This window comes from Bos grunniens, chromosome 25 (genome assembly GCF_055505025.1).
Source record: "Bos grunniens cultivar Pamir isolate PY7600 chromosome 25, Bosgru_T2T1.0, whole genome shotgun sequence".
Lineage (NCBI taxonomy): Eukaryota > Metazoa > Chordata > Mammalia > Artiodactyla > Bovidae > Bos > Bos grunniens.
The window spans coordinates 2,012,542-2,026,524 of record NC_141189.1 but is presented as its reverse complement, the minus strand read 5'-3'; the positions used below and the strand labels follow the sequence as shown (position 1 = coordinate 2,026,524).

Here is a 13,983-nt window from a genome sequence, read left to right as displayed (position 1 = left end):
AAATACTGGTAATATACCAAATATTGATAATAACCAAAGATTCGTGATGTGAACTTTTAAGAGCAAGCAAGGGGATGCAGAGACGGTCTTCCCTCCCACTCAGGCTGCACCTCTCGATCAGGTTCAGTTCAGTTCGGTTGCTCAGTCGTGTCCGACTCTTTGGGACCCCATGGACTGCAGCATGCCAGGCTTCCCTGTCCTTCACCAACTTCCGGAGCGTGCTCAAACTCATGTCCATTGAGTCGGTGATGCCATCCAACCATCTCATCCTCTGTCCCCTTCTCCTCCTGCCTTCAATCTTTCCCAGCATCAGGGTCTTTTCCAATGAGTCCGTTTTTCGCACCAGGTGGCCAAAGGATTGGAATTTCAGCTTCGGCATCCGTCCTTCCAATGAATATTCAGGACTGATTTCCTTTAGGATGGACTGATTGGATCTCCTTGCAGTCCAAGGGACTCTCAAGAGTCTTCTCCAACACCACACACAGTTCAAAAATATCAATTTGTCGGCACTCAGCTTTCTTTATAGCCAACTTTCACATCCATACATGACTACTGGAAAAACCATAGCTTTGACTAGACAGACTTTTTTTGGTAAACTGTTGTCTCTGCTTTTTAATATGCTGTCTAGGTTGGTCATGGCTTTTCTTCCAAGGAGCAAGCATCTTATAATTTCATGGCTGCAGTCACCATCTGCAGTGATTTTTGGAGCCCAAAAAGACGGTCCTGGGGAAGGTGGATTCGGGGTTGGGAGAGAAACCACCAACTCTGGCCAGCAGGCGGCGCCCAAGGACCGCGGCGGGTTATGCAAGGGGACTGCCCGTTGCCCGGGCAGGGGGAGCAGGGGCGTGTGGTGGGGGAAGCAGCCACAGCTCTGAACCCCCAAACTCAGCATGGCAACATCATCTGGGCAACCTCCAGGGGCAAAGAGGAGAAGCCCTCCAGGCCCCTTGGTCCCCCCTCCTAGTGATGATGGACCAAGTGCCTTCTGTGTGTCCAGCCCTGGGCTGGACTTGGGGCAGAGGTTGCCTTTAGGAGCATTCGTTGAGGTCGGGGCTGGGGCGGCAACAGGACTGGCCTTTGGTTCGACAGGAAACGGGGCTGGCTCTGGTCCCTGCCCGGACCCCAGGCTCAGAGAGGGCAGGGCTGGCTGAAGCTGCAGCAAGGCCTGGCCTCTGGAAGCGTGGATGCAGACTCGTGGGCAGTCATGGGCCAGGTGGACGAGGGCCGTGGAGTCCACCCTGTCTCCAGACACCCTGATGAGCACCCCTCCGCCCCTCGTCCAGGCTGTGTCGAGGCCTGGAGTGTCTTCCTCTGCCGCTGCCCTCTGCAGAGCCTTCCTGCTCCAGCCCAGGTGGGCCTCTTCAGGGCAGCTAACCGTGATGCCCAGCAGAAGGGAGCTCGTTTCAACGGAATAGAGCAGGGCCCCGCCCTGGCGCCCTGGCACCCGTCTCAGCCCCTCCAAGACGTGGCTCAGCCTCTGCTCTGGCCAGCTGACCAGGCCCTCGCCTGTGGGCAGCTCAGGAGCCAGAGAGGGCGGGGTTGGGGAGCCCAGCGGTCCCCGGGTTGTGCTTTTAGTTTTTGTTTCTGAAAGCCCACAGTGACCCGCCGTTTGGGAGGGCCAGGCTGGGGGACATGGAGCCCCTTGAGCCCTCCAGGACCCTCTCCAACCAGCCCTCAGCCCAGTGCACGGGGAGGCGCACTGATGCCACCAGGGGTGGGGCGTGGTGACCCCGGTCGTGCCCACAGGAGGAGGGAGGGCACCTCTCTACTCCGTGACTCACTGGGGGAGGGCCGCCTCCCTCACCCCCGGGTGGCGGATGCCCGTTCCTGTAAGGCCTCCTGTACCACTTCCCCTTCTGAGGACGGAGCCCGTCCCGCCTCGCTCAGCTTCGTGTTGAGGAGGAACGGGCCAGGGTGCTCCAAGCATGCCCCTCTGCGACCCCACCCAGAGGCCAGGCACTCAGCTGCCTCACGCTGACCCCCGTTTCCCACATGGAGGTGGAGACTGCCCCCACCCCCACCCCGGGCTCCCTGCTCTGCTGCCGGGACAGCCCGGACCAGCTGTAATCCTTGATGCCCACCCCTGGGCCCCAGGGCCCCGCCGCTCTGTGGAGAGGCGATGCCACCCACTAGGGGCGGGGCGCCGGGCCACAGGTCCGCTCCGGGCAGAGGCTCCTCTGACTCACGCTGGCCGGAAGGAGACCCGCTGCCTCTGCCCACAGCAGCAAGTTCCGCTGTGACCACCCTACCCCCACCCAGCCTGGAACAGCGGGCTCTGGGGGCGTCCCCCAGACAGGGTCAGGCCGTGTGACGGCAAAGGGCTGTCTCTCCCTGCACTGTCCCTGCCGCACCCCCAGGGCAGCTGCTGGGCAAACCACACGCTGACTCAGGGCTGTGCAAGGCCCAGGTGGGGTCAGGCGCCGGCCGGCTGCTCCCCGGGCCAGAGCAGGCACCGGCAGGCCATGCAGAAGTGGCACCCTCCCCGGCCCAGTGGGAGTGCTGAGTAGGGGAGTGTGCCGGGTTGGGGGGGTTCTGTGCCCACATCAGGGGTAGAAGGAGAGTCACTCTTCTACCCTTGGTCTGCTTTCTGATGTGCCAACAGGGCACAAAACGAGCAGCAGGGAGCGAGGTGGAGGTGGGAGCCCCAGATCCCAGCAAGGACCCGCGGGGCGTTGGGGGGCAGCTGGAGGCTGGGGGCTGCGGTCGGGGTAGGGGAGCAGCCTGTCTGGGCTGTTTGAGGAAGAGGAAGTGAGGGCCCCGGGCCCCAGGGAGGGTCAGGGGAGGGGACTCCCCCAGAGGCCAGAGCAGGCCCTCCCCACCCCATATCACAGAGGCTGATTTGAGGAAGGGCCTGAGAAGCTGCCTTCCGTAGAAAACATCACCACCGTCTAGGGTCAACAGGATGGGCAGGGGTGGGCAGGGTGGGGGGTGAGGCCAGGATCCAGGCCAGCCCAATCTCAGACCTGGAGCTCTCCTCCACCAGCCCAGCTGCCTGGCCTTGGATGTCACCTGCTCTGAGCCTCAGTCTTCCCATCTGCACAATGGGGGCAAGAAGGTGGCCTGGATGGTTTGTGACAGAGACAAAGCTGGCTAAGGAGGTCCCAGGCCAAACCATGGAGAGTGCCTGTCGCTCTCAAGGGAGGACTGGACTCCCTAGCAGCTGGCCCGGACCGGGTCTGCACAGCCCAGGGCTGCGGAGTCTGAGGGCAGCGTGTCTGATCACGTGAGATCTCCCCCTACACCTAAGGGTGCCCTAGGCTGGCCACCCAAGTTCCTGGGCCTCTCAGGAACGTACAAGTTGCTATTCTGAGCCCAAGTTCCCATCCCACAATAGTTGGCTTGGGGGGTGGTCTCTCCATACCTACCCCACACGAGTGCCAACGAGCCCCCAGAGCCAGCTTCCATGAACCTGCATCTCGGGCGCAACTTCCAGCCAAGACCAGGACCCCCAGGTTGCCCCAAAGAGCATCTTTATTCACAGCAAAGGACGTCACCATAGCAACACACGTCGATTCCCTGAGAACTTTTCCCTTATCGTTCATTTTCCTAGCTATGTCTTGCAGAAAGAAAAACAGCAGGCAAAACACACCTCACTGGTCAGGTGCGCCGAGCTGGGCTGGGAGGAGACAAGTTCTGTGAAGGAGGTGGGCAAGGAGAGGCCAGATACCATGACACATAAATACACAGAGTGTTAGACGTTTCCATCAGCTTTAACAACAAAGATTATCCCAAGTTTGGCTTCTGCTTTTTCTGATCCACAGAAAAGATAACACCTTCCCCAAGCCCCTGAAAACACAGACAAAAACACCCTACTTTTTTACCCGCCCCCTCCCAAGAAAACAATCACAGTAAAAACACTGTCACGCTATTTACAGACACGCCCACTATGGGCGACTTTCTCTCTACTTTGGAGAGGAGTTAACATGCTCAGCTGACTCCCCATCACAAAGGGAAGCCGGCTGAGACAGCAGGGGAGACCCCTGCCCGGGATGCTGCACCCAGCGGCAAGGTCGCTGGGGCCATGGTCACTCGGAGCCGTGGTACCCAGGCCAGAGCTCAGTGCGAGGGGGCTCAGGGCACTCCCCCAAACCCAGCTTCCTCGCACTGAACACAGGGAGCTGTCCTGGGGGCTCTGAGCGGGGAGCCAGAGTCCCGGGGGGCCAGGTGCCCACAGCGACGGGCCTGCGCTCAGCAGGACGGAGCGGTGCCCACACGTCCCTGCAGAGCAGCCCCTGGGCCCCACGCTGCCCAGAGACCCCGAAAGGGTAACAAAACTGTCCTCAGAGTGACCTCCGACACACAAATCCTTCCGGGGCGGAACACGGACAGACAGACAGACAGGCGGGACTTTGCCTGCCCCTTGGCAGAGCAGAGCTGCCCAGCAGTCTGCTACAGGGATGGGCACACAGCACACACACAGGCACAGCCCCGGGGTGGCCTTGAGGGCCCAGACCGGGGTGGCACGACAGGGGTCCTCGGGCCCTTTGGATACCAGGGGCGCCCGGGGACGGGGTTTCAGCCACGGCCGCTAGAAGATGGCAGAGCGGGGGCACCAGGGCGTGTCCGGGTACAGGTGGCAGTGGACGGAACGGAACCTGCGGGGACAGAGCGGGCGCTCGTCGTGCGGGCCGGGCCGCCTCCCCCCCCGCCCCCCCCCCCGCCCCGAGCAGACCCCTGGGGCGCTCGTCGTGCGGGCCGGGCCGCCTCCACCCAAGCAGACCCCTGGGGGGCTTGTCCGTGCGGGCTGGGGGCCTGCCTCCACCCGAGCAGACCCCTGGGGGACTCATCCGTGCGGGCTGGGGGCCTTCCTCCACCCTAGCAGACCCCTGGGGGCTGTCGAGCTGCAGCGGACCTCGAGGGACCTCGGTGACCCGCCCTCTTTACGCCTCCCTTTCCTCACCTTGACGGGTCAGCCTCCACCGAGAAGGGCCCCTTAATGTGGACGGAGTTGCGCTTGTTTTCAAACATGCCGTAGCTCAGGGTCACCTGCAGGGAGTTGGAAAGAGTGATCCTGTGGGGGCTGGGGTGCCAAGGCCAGCCTACCCTGGCTCTGCCCAAGGTAGACACAGGTGAGCTTTGCATGAGGGGACAACCTGGCCTTCTGCCCACCTCGGGGCCAAGAAGCAAGGTCCACGCTGCACCCCCTGCTCTGCAGCCCCAGGAGTAAAGCCCAAGCGGGCTTCTGCTGGGGCGGCGGCCTCGCCAGTCACGGCGAGGGAATGTTTATGGGTACAGGGAAGACCCGAAAGGCTCACAGTAGGTGTCCCGCTGAAGACAGAGGCAAGATGGATGGACCACGGGACTGTTGCTGGGCAGATCTGGGTGCCTGGGTGGCAACCAACGGCCGGGCCTCTGGTGACCTATTCAAAGCTGCGGCCCCTCCACGGCCCCCTGCCCACTCCCTCCCTCCCTCCTGTCTGCCCCTCCCCTCCTCTCCCGGACATGCGCACCTGCTCATGGAGCTCGGAGGCGGGCACCTGCTGCAGGTTCTCCAGGTGGGAGTGGAAGAGCCCGCAGCGCACGAGGGGCACGCCCAGCAGCGCCTCCACGATGTAGCCGATGGTACAGTCGTCAGGCAGCCGGATCCGCTCGGCCGTGCTCATGAAGTGGCCTCCGCTGCGGGAGGGAAGGGCCGAGGGCCGCAGTGAGCCGAGGGGGCAGCGCGCCGCTCGGCCAGCTGGGCTCAGGCAGGAGGTGGATGTGCCCTGTGGGCGTCCCTGATGGGGCTCCCATGCGGGCAGCTCCCAGCCTCCCTGAGCCCCCGGACAGCCCCCTCCTCCGTACAAGCCTGAGGACTCTCTGCGCATGGAGTGGGGGGGCTACCAGATGCAGGAAGGGGTCCTGACCCCCCTGGTGGCTGGCGGGTGGAAGTGGGGACGACTCACCCTGCCGGTGGATGTAAGGTTTGGGGACACTGGTGCTGGGAAGATTAGCAGTGCCAGGCCGGCCGTGGGGGGACCCTGGGAGATCGGAGGCAGCCTCACCTGCACCCCAGGGCACTCACCTGGCCCAGGGGCTCATCTTCAGGGCCAGTCCTCGGCTGATGCAGAAGCCAGCCCCGCCAGTGGCAAACCAGAAGTGGACAGGACGCTGTGGGGACGGGGGGACATGGTGAGACTCCCAGAGCCCCGCTGCCAGGCTGCGGGGCACCCCCAGCCTCCTCCCCGTGAAGCGGTGCAGGCTGGCGTGGGAGGGGGGACACTCACCACTTTGTTTTCGCTGACCCGCTCCGTGGCCTGGATGGGCCTGTCCAGGCTGGGCTTGCCCAGGTAGACGTCCTGCGTGTGCGGGTAACTGCCCAGCAGCCTCAGCAGGGCCCGCACATTCACATAGTTATCGTCATCCACGTGGCAGAACCACCTGGGGAGAGGGGGCAGGGCCGTCAGGGCAGGTATCGTGCGGGTGGGACCGCCAGGGCCAGAGCCCCACCAGGGAATGCTCCCTGGGCCCTGCCAGAGGCCGCACTCACTTCCTCCCCGACTCGATAAAGCGGTCGTACTCCACGGCCATCTTGCAGGACAGTGCCTGGCGGCTGTGGGCGGCCGAGCAGTTGGTGTTGACCACGTGGCCTGCGGACAAGGGAGGGGCTGTGAGTGGGTCCAAGGCAGTTCAGAGAGGGCAGCCTGGCCTGGGGTCACACAGCAGGCCCAGGGCAAGCAGAGCAAGAAGGGGTGTGGGGGGGTGGCAGTCTGTCCCGGGGCGCCAGGGTCCAAGCAGTGCCTACAGCGGCCGCCCCACTCAAGCCCTCCCCCGAGCTGACCCGGGCCTGCATACCCCACCCCCCAGCGCCACCTCGTTGGGCGCCCCGTCCCACCCCGCCCCTGCCCATTCAGGCGGCTTTTTCCCAGCACCAGCCACCTGTTGCCGTCACATCAGCTCAAAGGGCCCAGGGGCTGAAAGGGCCTCATTTGCATGAGAATCGGGGTGGGGGGTGAGTGGTGGGGCGGGGCGCTGAGAAAACCCGTTGAGTAAACTGCCCTCCCAGGCCCTCGGCACCCCCCCCCACCCCGCTCTGGCAACCTCTCCCAAGGGAACAGTTTCCTCTGGGCAGGACCCTCCCCTCGCCTCCCCACGTCTAGGGCTCACCCGTGCGCCTGGCCAGTGCCTCGTCTTCCCCGTCCGTGAAAATGAACGTCTGCAGGGAGAAACGCGGCCTTGAACGGGCAGCTCGGGGGGGGGGCCACCCCGGCCACCGCAGGGCCCAGGGCTGGGGCCCCTCGTGCCCACACCGCACCTTTGAGCTTCCATTTCCCCCCATGCAGAGCGGGGCTCCAGGGCTTACCATGAGTGCAAGTGGACTGGGGGCTCGGGAAGGACCCCCACCCCAGTCCCAACTACCGCGCAGCTGCGCCCAAGGTCACCTGTGGCAGCTGCAGCGGCACGAGCCAGGTGCGGTGCCCCGCCCACCCGCCAGGTAACCGCTCGCTGCCGCCCTGCGCACCTGGCGGGCACACACCCTTATTGACACAGTGCCCGGCCTGCGGGAGGGGCAGGGCACAGGCGGAGGAGGTCAGCTTCGGGAAGCCAAATCTCAATCAGTCGGGGACAAAGGCCTCTGCTGGGCGGCTGCCAGGCGCTGGCGGACAAAGGGCCCACAGGGAGGGTGAGTCACCAGGCACTGTCCGCCAGCTTTGTCCCGGGCCGCGCTGCGAGGGGAACTCGGCCGCATTAAGCGGGAGTGGCCACACGGCCCATTACCATACAGCTGGCCTGGTTAACTGGGCTGGGCTGGGCACGAGGTCTGGAGGGCAGGGGTGTGGCCACAGCCCCGCGGTCCCCCAGGCTGGGCCCTCAGGACAGGGCCCTTCACACCGCTGGCCGTGTGGTCAGCCCACAGAGCCGGTCGCCTTCCCTGAGCCAAAGCAGCCTCCAGGGTTCTCTGAAGACGCTGACAAGTCCGTGGGGCTGGGCCGGGAAACCGCACGGACCCCGCACAGGGGTCAACGCCCCTGCACCCCCGCGGCCCAGCACCCCCGGCCACGGCCCGGGCTCACAGACGGGCCTTGCCTGAGGCTGCGTTGAAGCTCCAGCTATGCCAAACTGGCTCCTCCACCCCTGCCAGGATCGCTCTAAGGAAGAAGGGGGGGCCGACGGGGAGGGGCCAGGCGCTGCCGGCGCCCGCCTGGGCCCGTCGGCACACGGGGAGGAATGTTCCTTCCTCTGCCGCCCGCCCAGCGCGTGCCGCCCAGCGCACCCAGGCGTGCCGAGTGCAAAGCCCAGCCCGGCGGAGGGTGCTGTGAGCGCGGGCAGCAGGAGACACCCCCCCACTACCACCTCCGTGGCCGCCAGGCCCGTTTCCTCCTGGGTACAAATGGGTGCAAGGGAGGGGCCAGGGTGCGCAGGCCTGATGCCATGTGTACTCGGGGGCTGGGGGTCCCACCTGGGGTGCCCACCCTCTCCTGGTAGCCCCAGCTCCCGGTCCAGCCTGAGCCCAGACCCAGGCCACACATTCAGGTGAGGCTGCCAGCTGGGTGGGCCCAGAAGGCACTGGGGGAGGGAGGGTAGGCCCCCTCCTGGCCGCTGCACGCACGCACCCCTCCTCCCGAGAAGACACCCCAGGGGCCCACACGCACGGACTCGCATCCCGCCCCCTGCCTGCTGCCGGCATCTCGGCCCAGGAATGCCGTGGGAGGCCGAGGCCGGCCCGTGCAGACGCGCGTTGCCGCCACTGGATTAAAAGGAAAATGCCTTCTTAATGAGATCAAGCGAGGCCTGTTCTCCCGCGCTTCGGTGGTGCCCCAAAAACCCAGCCCAAGGCTACGGAGATTAAAGTCACCTTTGTTCAGAGAGGAGCGCTTGGAAGCGTGGGGGTGTGAGGGTGCCGGGCCTCCTGTCTCGCCACATCAGAGCAGTCAGGAGAGGAGGGGATGGGCCTCACCCACCGCTCCGAGCCTCAGTTTCCGCCCTCTGTGCAATGGGTGTAACCAGAGCTCACGCGCCCGGAGCAGAGCACCCGGCTCCTTCTCTTCTTCCAGCTCCCTCGCGGCCCAGGGAGGAGGGCACCATCCCTCTCCAAGTGTACAGGTGGGGAAACGGAGCCCCAGCGAGAGGCGGGCCCTGGCCTGCGGTCACGCCCCGGTACAAAGGAGATGCTGGTCCCCACCAGCCGTGCCCCGCGGACCCCTCCCCACTTCCCCGACGACAGCAGGGCTGGGGGAGGAAGAGCCAGGCGGCGGGGCGGCAGGGCTGGCGGAGGGCGGGCGGGGGGACACCCACAGGAAGCGGCATTGTTCCTGGAGCTGCGATTCAAAGAAACACAGGATGCCAAGCTCTCCCCCCGACAATTGTGGCCTCTGCGGTGGCAGCCGCCGCAGCCGGGCCCACTCCTGGGAGGGACGGGGGAGCAAAGTGCAGGCCGAGGGCCCAGCCCTTCGGCCTGGACCTCAGGGCTGTTGTAGCGTGGGCCCTGCTGCCACCCCCGCCAGAGCCACTCCAATGGCTGGAAGTCTCTTGCATGCCCAGCTCGTGTTCAAGGTGCCCAGTCGCCCTTTCAGGGCATTGCCTACTCTCCGTCTAGCTCGAATGGCACCTCCTCCAGGAAGTCCCTCCCTCCCCAACCCGGGTCAGATGCCCCCCTTTCAGCTCACACAGCCTCTTTGGGTTTCCCCCACTGCAGCCCTGACTTCCCGGAGTCTCCCCCATCAAACCGGGTCTGAACCACCCTGCACAGGGTTGGGAGGAGAGGTCTCTCCGTTGAAACAGTTTCAAGGACCCCTCACCCACAGGACACCGTGAGAGGCGTTCTTGCTAGACATGTGTCCCGACGGTTGGGAGCCAGATTCAGCTCCTCCCGGGAGTGCCCAGCCAGCAAACGGGAGCCTGAGGGAACCCTCAGTGGGGACAGCGGCTTCTCCTGCCTCTCCAGGTTTTGGCGGTCCTCTTTCACAGCCCCCGACCAGAGGCCAGCGCTTTCCTTATTCCAGAGATGAGCAGACTGAGGGCCAGAGAGGCCCTTGGGCGTGCCCAGGGTCACCTGGTTCGGCCGGGACTGCTCCCCGAGACCCCCTGACCATATCCCCTCTGCTAGAGGAAGTCCTCAGAGTCCAAGATGAAAGGTGCTCAGATCTGGTGGCAGCCCAGAGAGGGCTGAGCACTGCCAAAGTTCACACAGCAGGCAGGCAGAGTCCTGGGGGTGGTGCCTGGCTCAGGGACAGCGCCCCGCAAGTGCTGTCACTCAGGGAGGGGGGGCCCGCAGGCCGTCATCGCCAGGCAACCTGAGTGGCCAGCGCGCCGGCGGCGGTTCCCATGGAGCACATAGCTGCACACAAGAGGCCGGACGCCTTTCTCCACTGGAGAAAGGGGCTTTGTTACCTTGCCCGAGCGGCCGGCGTGAGAGCCGCCCGGCGCTGGGAATCCTAACGGCCCAGCAGCCAAACAAAACCCGCAGCCCCCGCCGCCCCCTCCTGCCGGCCTGCTGAGCCCCTGGGAAAGGGACGCCGTGTTCCCAGGAGGCTGCCGTGGGGCTCCCAGGGCCCCCTCCCCACGCTGGGACCAGGAGGACCCTGCTCCCCTGGCCCTCATCGTGACCTCGTCGGGGCCCTGCCCCAAAACATGGCTCAGCCAGGCCAGAAGGCCCCCAGGCCTCGAGGGTTTCAACAGGGAGGAAGAGAGCTGGGGTCTTCTCTGAGCCCCGAGCCCAGTCAAGGTTGCTTCACCCTCATCCCAAATACCCAGGCAGTCCCTTGTATCTCCCAGTTCAGGGAATTCCCCGACCCCCTCCCCAGCAGTGCTCACTCTCTGCCCCCATCCCGCCCCAACCCAGCCATCCAGCTGCAGCCTGGAGGGAGATTTTTCAGAGTGGGGTGTGTCTTTTTATGTGTGTGGAGGAAGTCAGTGCTCAACTAGGATGTGCTAAGCACTGCGTTCCAGGCTCCAGAGACTTCTGCGCTGTGGAGAGAGGGCCCCAGAACACACCCTGAAGCCCAGTGTGCGCGCTCTTGTTCTTCTCCTGAGATGGACCCCCAGGGCCCCCACCAATGCCCACCCCCAACTTCAACAGCGACTTGTCCTCCGTCCCACTGCAAAGGCTGGGATGAGGGACAGGTATGGCCCTGTGCCCAGGGGTCCTAACCCTTCACTCCACTTCTCAGGAAAGAGTCTTCCTCCCCGGGAAGGGTATGAGGCCAGGGAGGACTCCCCACGCTGAATCCGCCTTGGGGAGGCTTGGGGACAGTAATTCCCAGCTGATAAGTTCCAGTGTTTGAGGGCAAGAAGCATCACCAGGCGCCAGCCCCAAGCTCTGGTGGCTGGTGAAGGTTCACCACAGGCCACGGGCCGGTGGTGTTTGGGGAATGAGTCCCCACCCTGCTTCCACATCAGGCAAACTGGGCTGGAAGGGGATGAACCGGCAACGCTACATCCGATATTCCCCGGAGCGGTACAAACAGGCAACCTGGCGCCCACTGGATGCTGCCACCAGCTGGACAAGAGGGCACCTCCTCCCCTGCCCACTTGCCCAGCCTGCCGGGGCTCACCATCTCCTCGTGGCGCGAGATCCATGTCTCCAGAAGCAAGTCGAGACGCGCGCGATGAAACTTTTTGGTGGTCTTCACCGCGATGAAGACGTCGCGTGGGGCCAGCGGCTCGGCCGGGGGCCGCGGAGGACCGTCAGCGGGGCGGGGGGCGCCCCCGGGCGGTGGGCCCACGTCTCTGCGAGAGCGGGTGAGCAGGCTGAAGTACTCGGACAGACTGTGCACCTCGCGGACGGGCGCCCCGGGCGCCGCCGCCGCCGCCGCCTCCAGTCCAGGGGCCGTGGCCGCCCCCGAGGGGCCCGCCAGGCTGCGCAGCGCGCGCCGACCGCGTTCAGCGGGCACCGGGGGCGGCGGCGGGTCGGCCGTGAGCACTAGCAGGCAGGCAAGCAGTGCGCCCGCCAGCGCCAGCAGCAGGCGGCGGCCGCAGCGCTTGAGCATGGTGGGGTGGCGGCAGCGCGGAGCGCCCGGCCCCTCTCAGCCGCGCCGAGGCTCCGGGGTCCCGCCGCACGTCTAGCGGCGCCCCGCCCGCGGCTCGAGCTCTTAAACAGCCCCGGCCTGGCCCCGCCTTCGTCGCGAGCTCATTGGTTCCAGGGCCCGGGGGCGGGGCTTCGCGCGTTGCCCCCGACGCCCGGCAGCGCCCACGTGGGGCCGCGGCGGGGGTCTGGGAACCGAGGAGCCGGCTGCCCGCGCGCCCGCCCCCGGTCCGCACGTGCACGCCCCGCCCCGTCCCTCCCGGATCGCCCCCCGCGGGCAGCCTGGGGGCGCGGGGACTTGGGCCTGCCCCGCCCCGCCCCGCCCCGGTGGCCCTGAAGGGGAAAAACCCAGGCGGGCCAGCGCGGGGCCGAAGCTCCAAGTCTGGCCTGCGGAGGGGCGCGCCCTCAGCGCTCTGACGGCGATTCCGGGACAGGGACTCTGGGCTCAGTCGTCCCGCGGGGGACGTCGGTCCTTCCCCGCTGGGCACTTCCCCTCCCCGAGCCGGCTTCCTCCGCTAGGGCTGGCGCAGGCCGGGTCACAGGATTGGTGGACCTCAGCGCTCCATCCAAAGCAGCCCTTATTAATAAAACCGAGGAAGGGCTTAGCCAGTTGAGCCACAGGTAGGGAAACGAGGTTCCAGCGGGAAAACACCTTACCAGATTCCATTCCTAAACCCGAGCGAATTCCCTCCTCTCGGCCCAGCGTCGAGGCGGGGGAGAGGGTGAGTGCCCCGAAATCCGAGGCCGAGGCCGCCCCTCCCCGCGCGGGACGAAAGGCCGCCTTCTGTCCCATTTGGTCCCTCTGCGCTCGGGCCACATACGGGTGGCCCAGCTGTGCCCCGCCCCGCCTCCCCGGCACACGGCGGGCCCCCGCTCCCGGCCCTTCCCACGGGCTGGGCTGGCCCACCGCACGAGCAGGGGCGGCAGGAATGCGCGCCGGCAGCCCGCGTTGAGGGTGAGGGGCGAGGAACTGGCCAAGGGCTCCCGGTGTCGAAATCAGAGTCTGAGCCCCCAGCCCACAGCATCCTCCGGAAGCGCGGCCAGGAGCGGCTCTCCGCTTGGCTGCGTCTCCTCTCCCTCCCTCCCCAGTCCCTCTCCTCCCCTCCTAAGGAGTCCCTAGGGGAGCACCTCGGCCACACTGGTCCCCCTCTTAGCGCTGGCTCTGCCCACTGGCCCATTTTCTTCACAAGGCGCCCTTCGTGGTCCCTCTCCCTCTCCCTGAATGTCAACTGCAGAGATGAGGGCCTGGAACACAGTGAGCGCTCTATAATGATGTATTGTGCAGGGAATTCCCTGGTGGTCCAGTGTCTAGGACACAGAGCTGCCAGTGCAGAGGGCCACAGGTTCCCTCCCAGGTCAGGGAACTAGATCTCACTTGCTGCAACTAAGACCCAGTGCAACTAAAAAAAAAAAAGATTTATTGTGTAGATGTCTGGCCTGGTTCCCCGATTCTCACCTGGCCCATTTGTTCTTAGGGCCCTGGGGCCCTATCCCCTGCCCCTCTGTGATGGGGTGCGGTGGGGGATGGAAGTTCCCAGGCCTTTTCCTGTATCCACCCCCAAGGCAATTAGCAGGCGCCACCCCAGGCAGGCAGATGCCTGAGCAGATGGTGCTGGCTGTGCCCAAGTGACAAGACTCCCATGGAGTCACCTCCTGCCATAAACTCCTCCCTATCTACGACGGAAGCCTGCCTGGGAGCCTCTCTTCGCTGCAGAGGTGGGAGTGAGCAGGGGTCAGCCGAGACGGAGCACAGCTCTAGTCCTGCCTGAAGGGTCTCTGTGCCCACTTTCCCTCGCCCCACCACCACTGCTATCCCAGGTCTGGGCCAGGTTGAGAGGGAGCCTCCCTCACAGCCTGTCTCTCTCCCCTGGACCTCCTGAGCCTCCTCCGCGCTGGTCTTCCTGCCAGCCTACCTGCTGTATTGATTCTCCACTCCGAAACCACACAGCTCTAATTGTGCATGCAGGTCCAAACCTTTGATGGTTCCCCATGGCCTCTGGGGGGTTCGTGCTAGTGGTAAAGAAGTCACCTGCCAATTC

At 65.2% G+C, this 13,983-nt stretch overlaps 1 protein-coding gene across 4 annotated transcripts; it reads right to left on the bottom strand.

Moving 5' to 3' along the window:
- Positions 1–3,453: 3,453 nt before the first annotated feature.
- LFNG (LFNG O-fucosylpeptide 3-beta-N-acetylglucosaminyltransferase) lies at positions 3,454–11,986 on the bottom strand. Of its 4 annotated transcripts, XM_086376779.1 has the most exons (10): positions 11,475–11,986; positions 8,777–8,907; positions 8,008–8,668; positions 7,087–7,135; positions 6,470–6,569; positions 6,207–6,360; positions 6,005–6,090; positions 5,451–5,616; positions 4,901–4,986; positions 3,454–4,595 (listed from the first exon to the last, which is right to left on the bottom strand). In XM_086376779.1, the coding sequence occupies exons 2-10, from the start codon at positions 8,842–8,844 to the stop codon at positions 4,529–4,531; spliced, it is 1,437 nt and encodes a 478-aa protein (XP_086232905.1). In that variant the 5' UTR covers positions 8,845–8,907; positions 11,475–11,986; the 3' UTR covers positions 3,454–4,528. The 4 variants fall into 4 exon arrangements, with proteins under 4 accessions (XP_086232905.1, XP_086232906.1, XP_086232908.1 ...); XM_086376780.1 differs by lacking the exons at positions 8,008–8,668; positions 8,777–8,907; XM_086376782.1 differs by lacking the exons at positions 8,008–8,668; positions 11,475–11,986 and having other exon boundaries at positions 8,777–8,902.
- Between the last annotated feature and the right edge of the window lie 1,997 nt (positions 11,987–13,983).

Coding starts and splice junctions, on each gene's coding strand:
- LFNG (XM_086376779.1), bottom strand. CDS start 8,844: ATGTGGCGAGACAGGAGGCCCGGCACCCTCACACCCCCACGCTTCCAA. Junction 7,136..8,007: donor GAGCTTCAACGCAGCCTCAG/GCAAGGCCCGTC, acceptor TTCTCCCTGCAG/ACGTTCATTTTCACGGACGG. Junction 6,091..6,206: donor GGGTCAGCGAAAACAAAGTG/GTGAGTGTCCCC, acceptor CCGTCCCCACAG/CGTCCTGTCCACTTCTGGTT.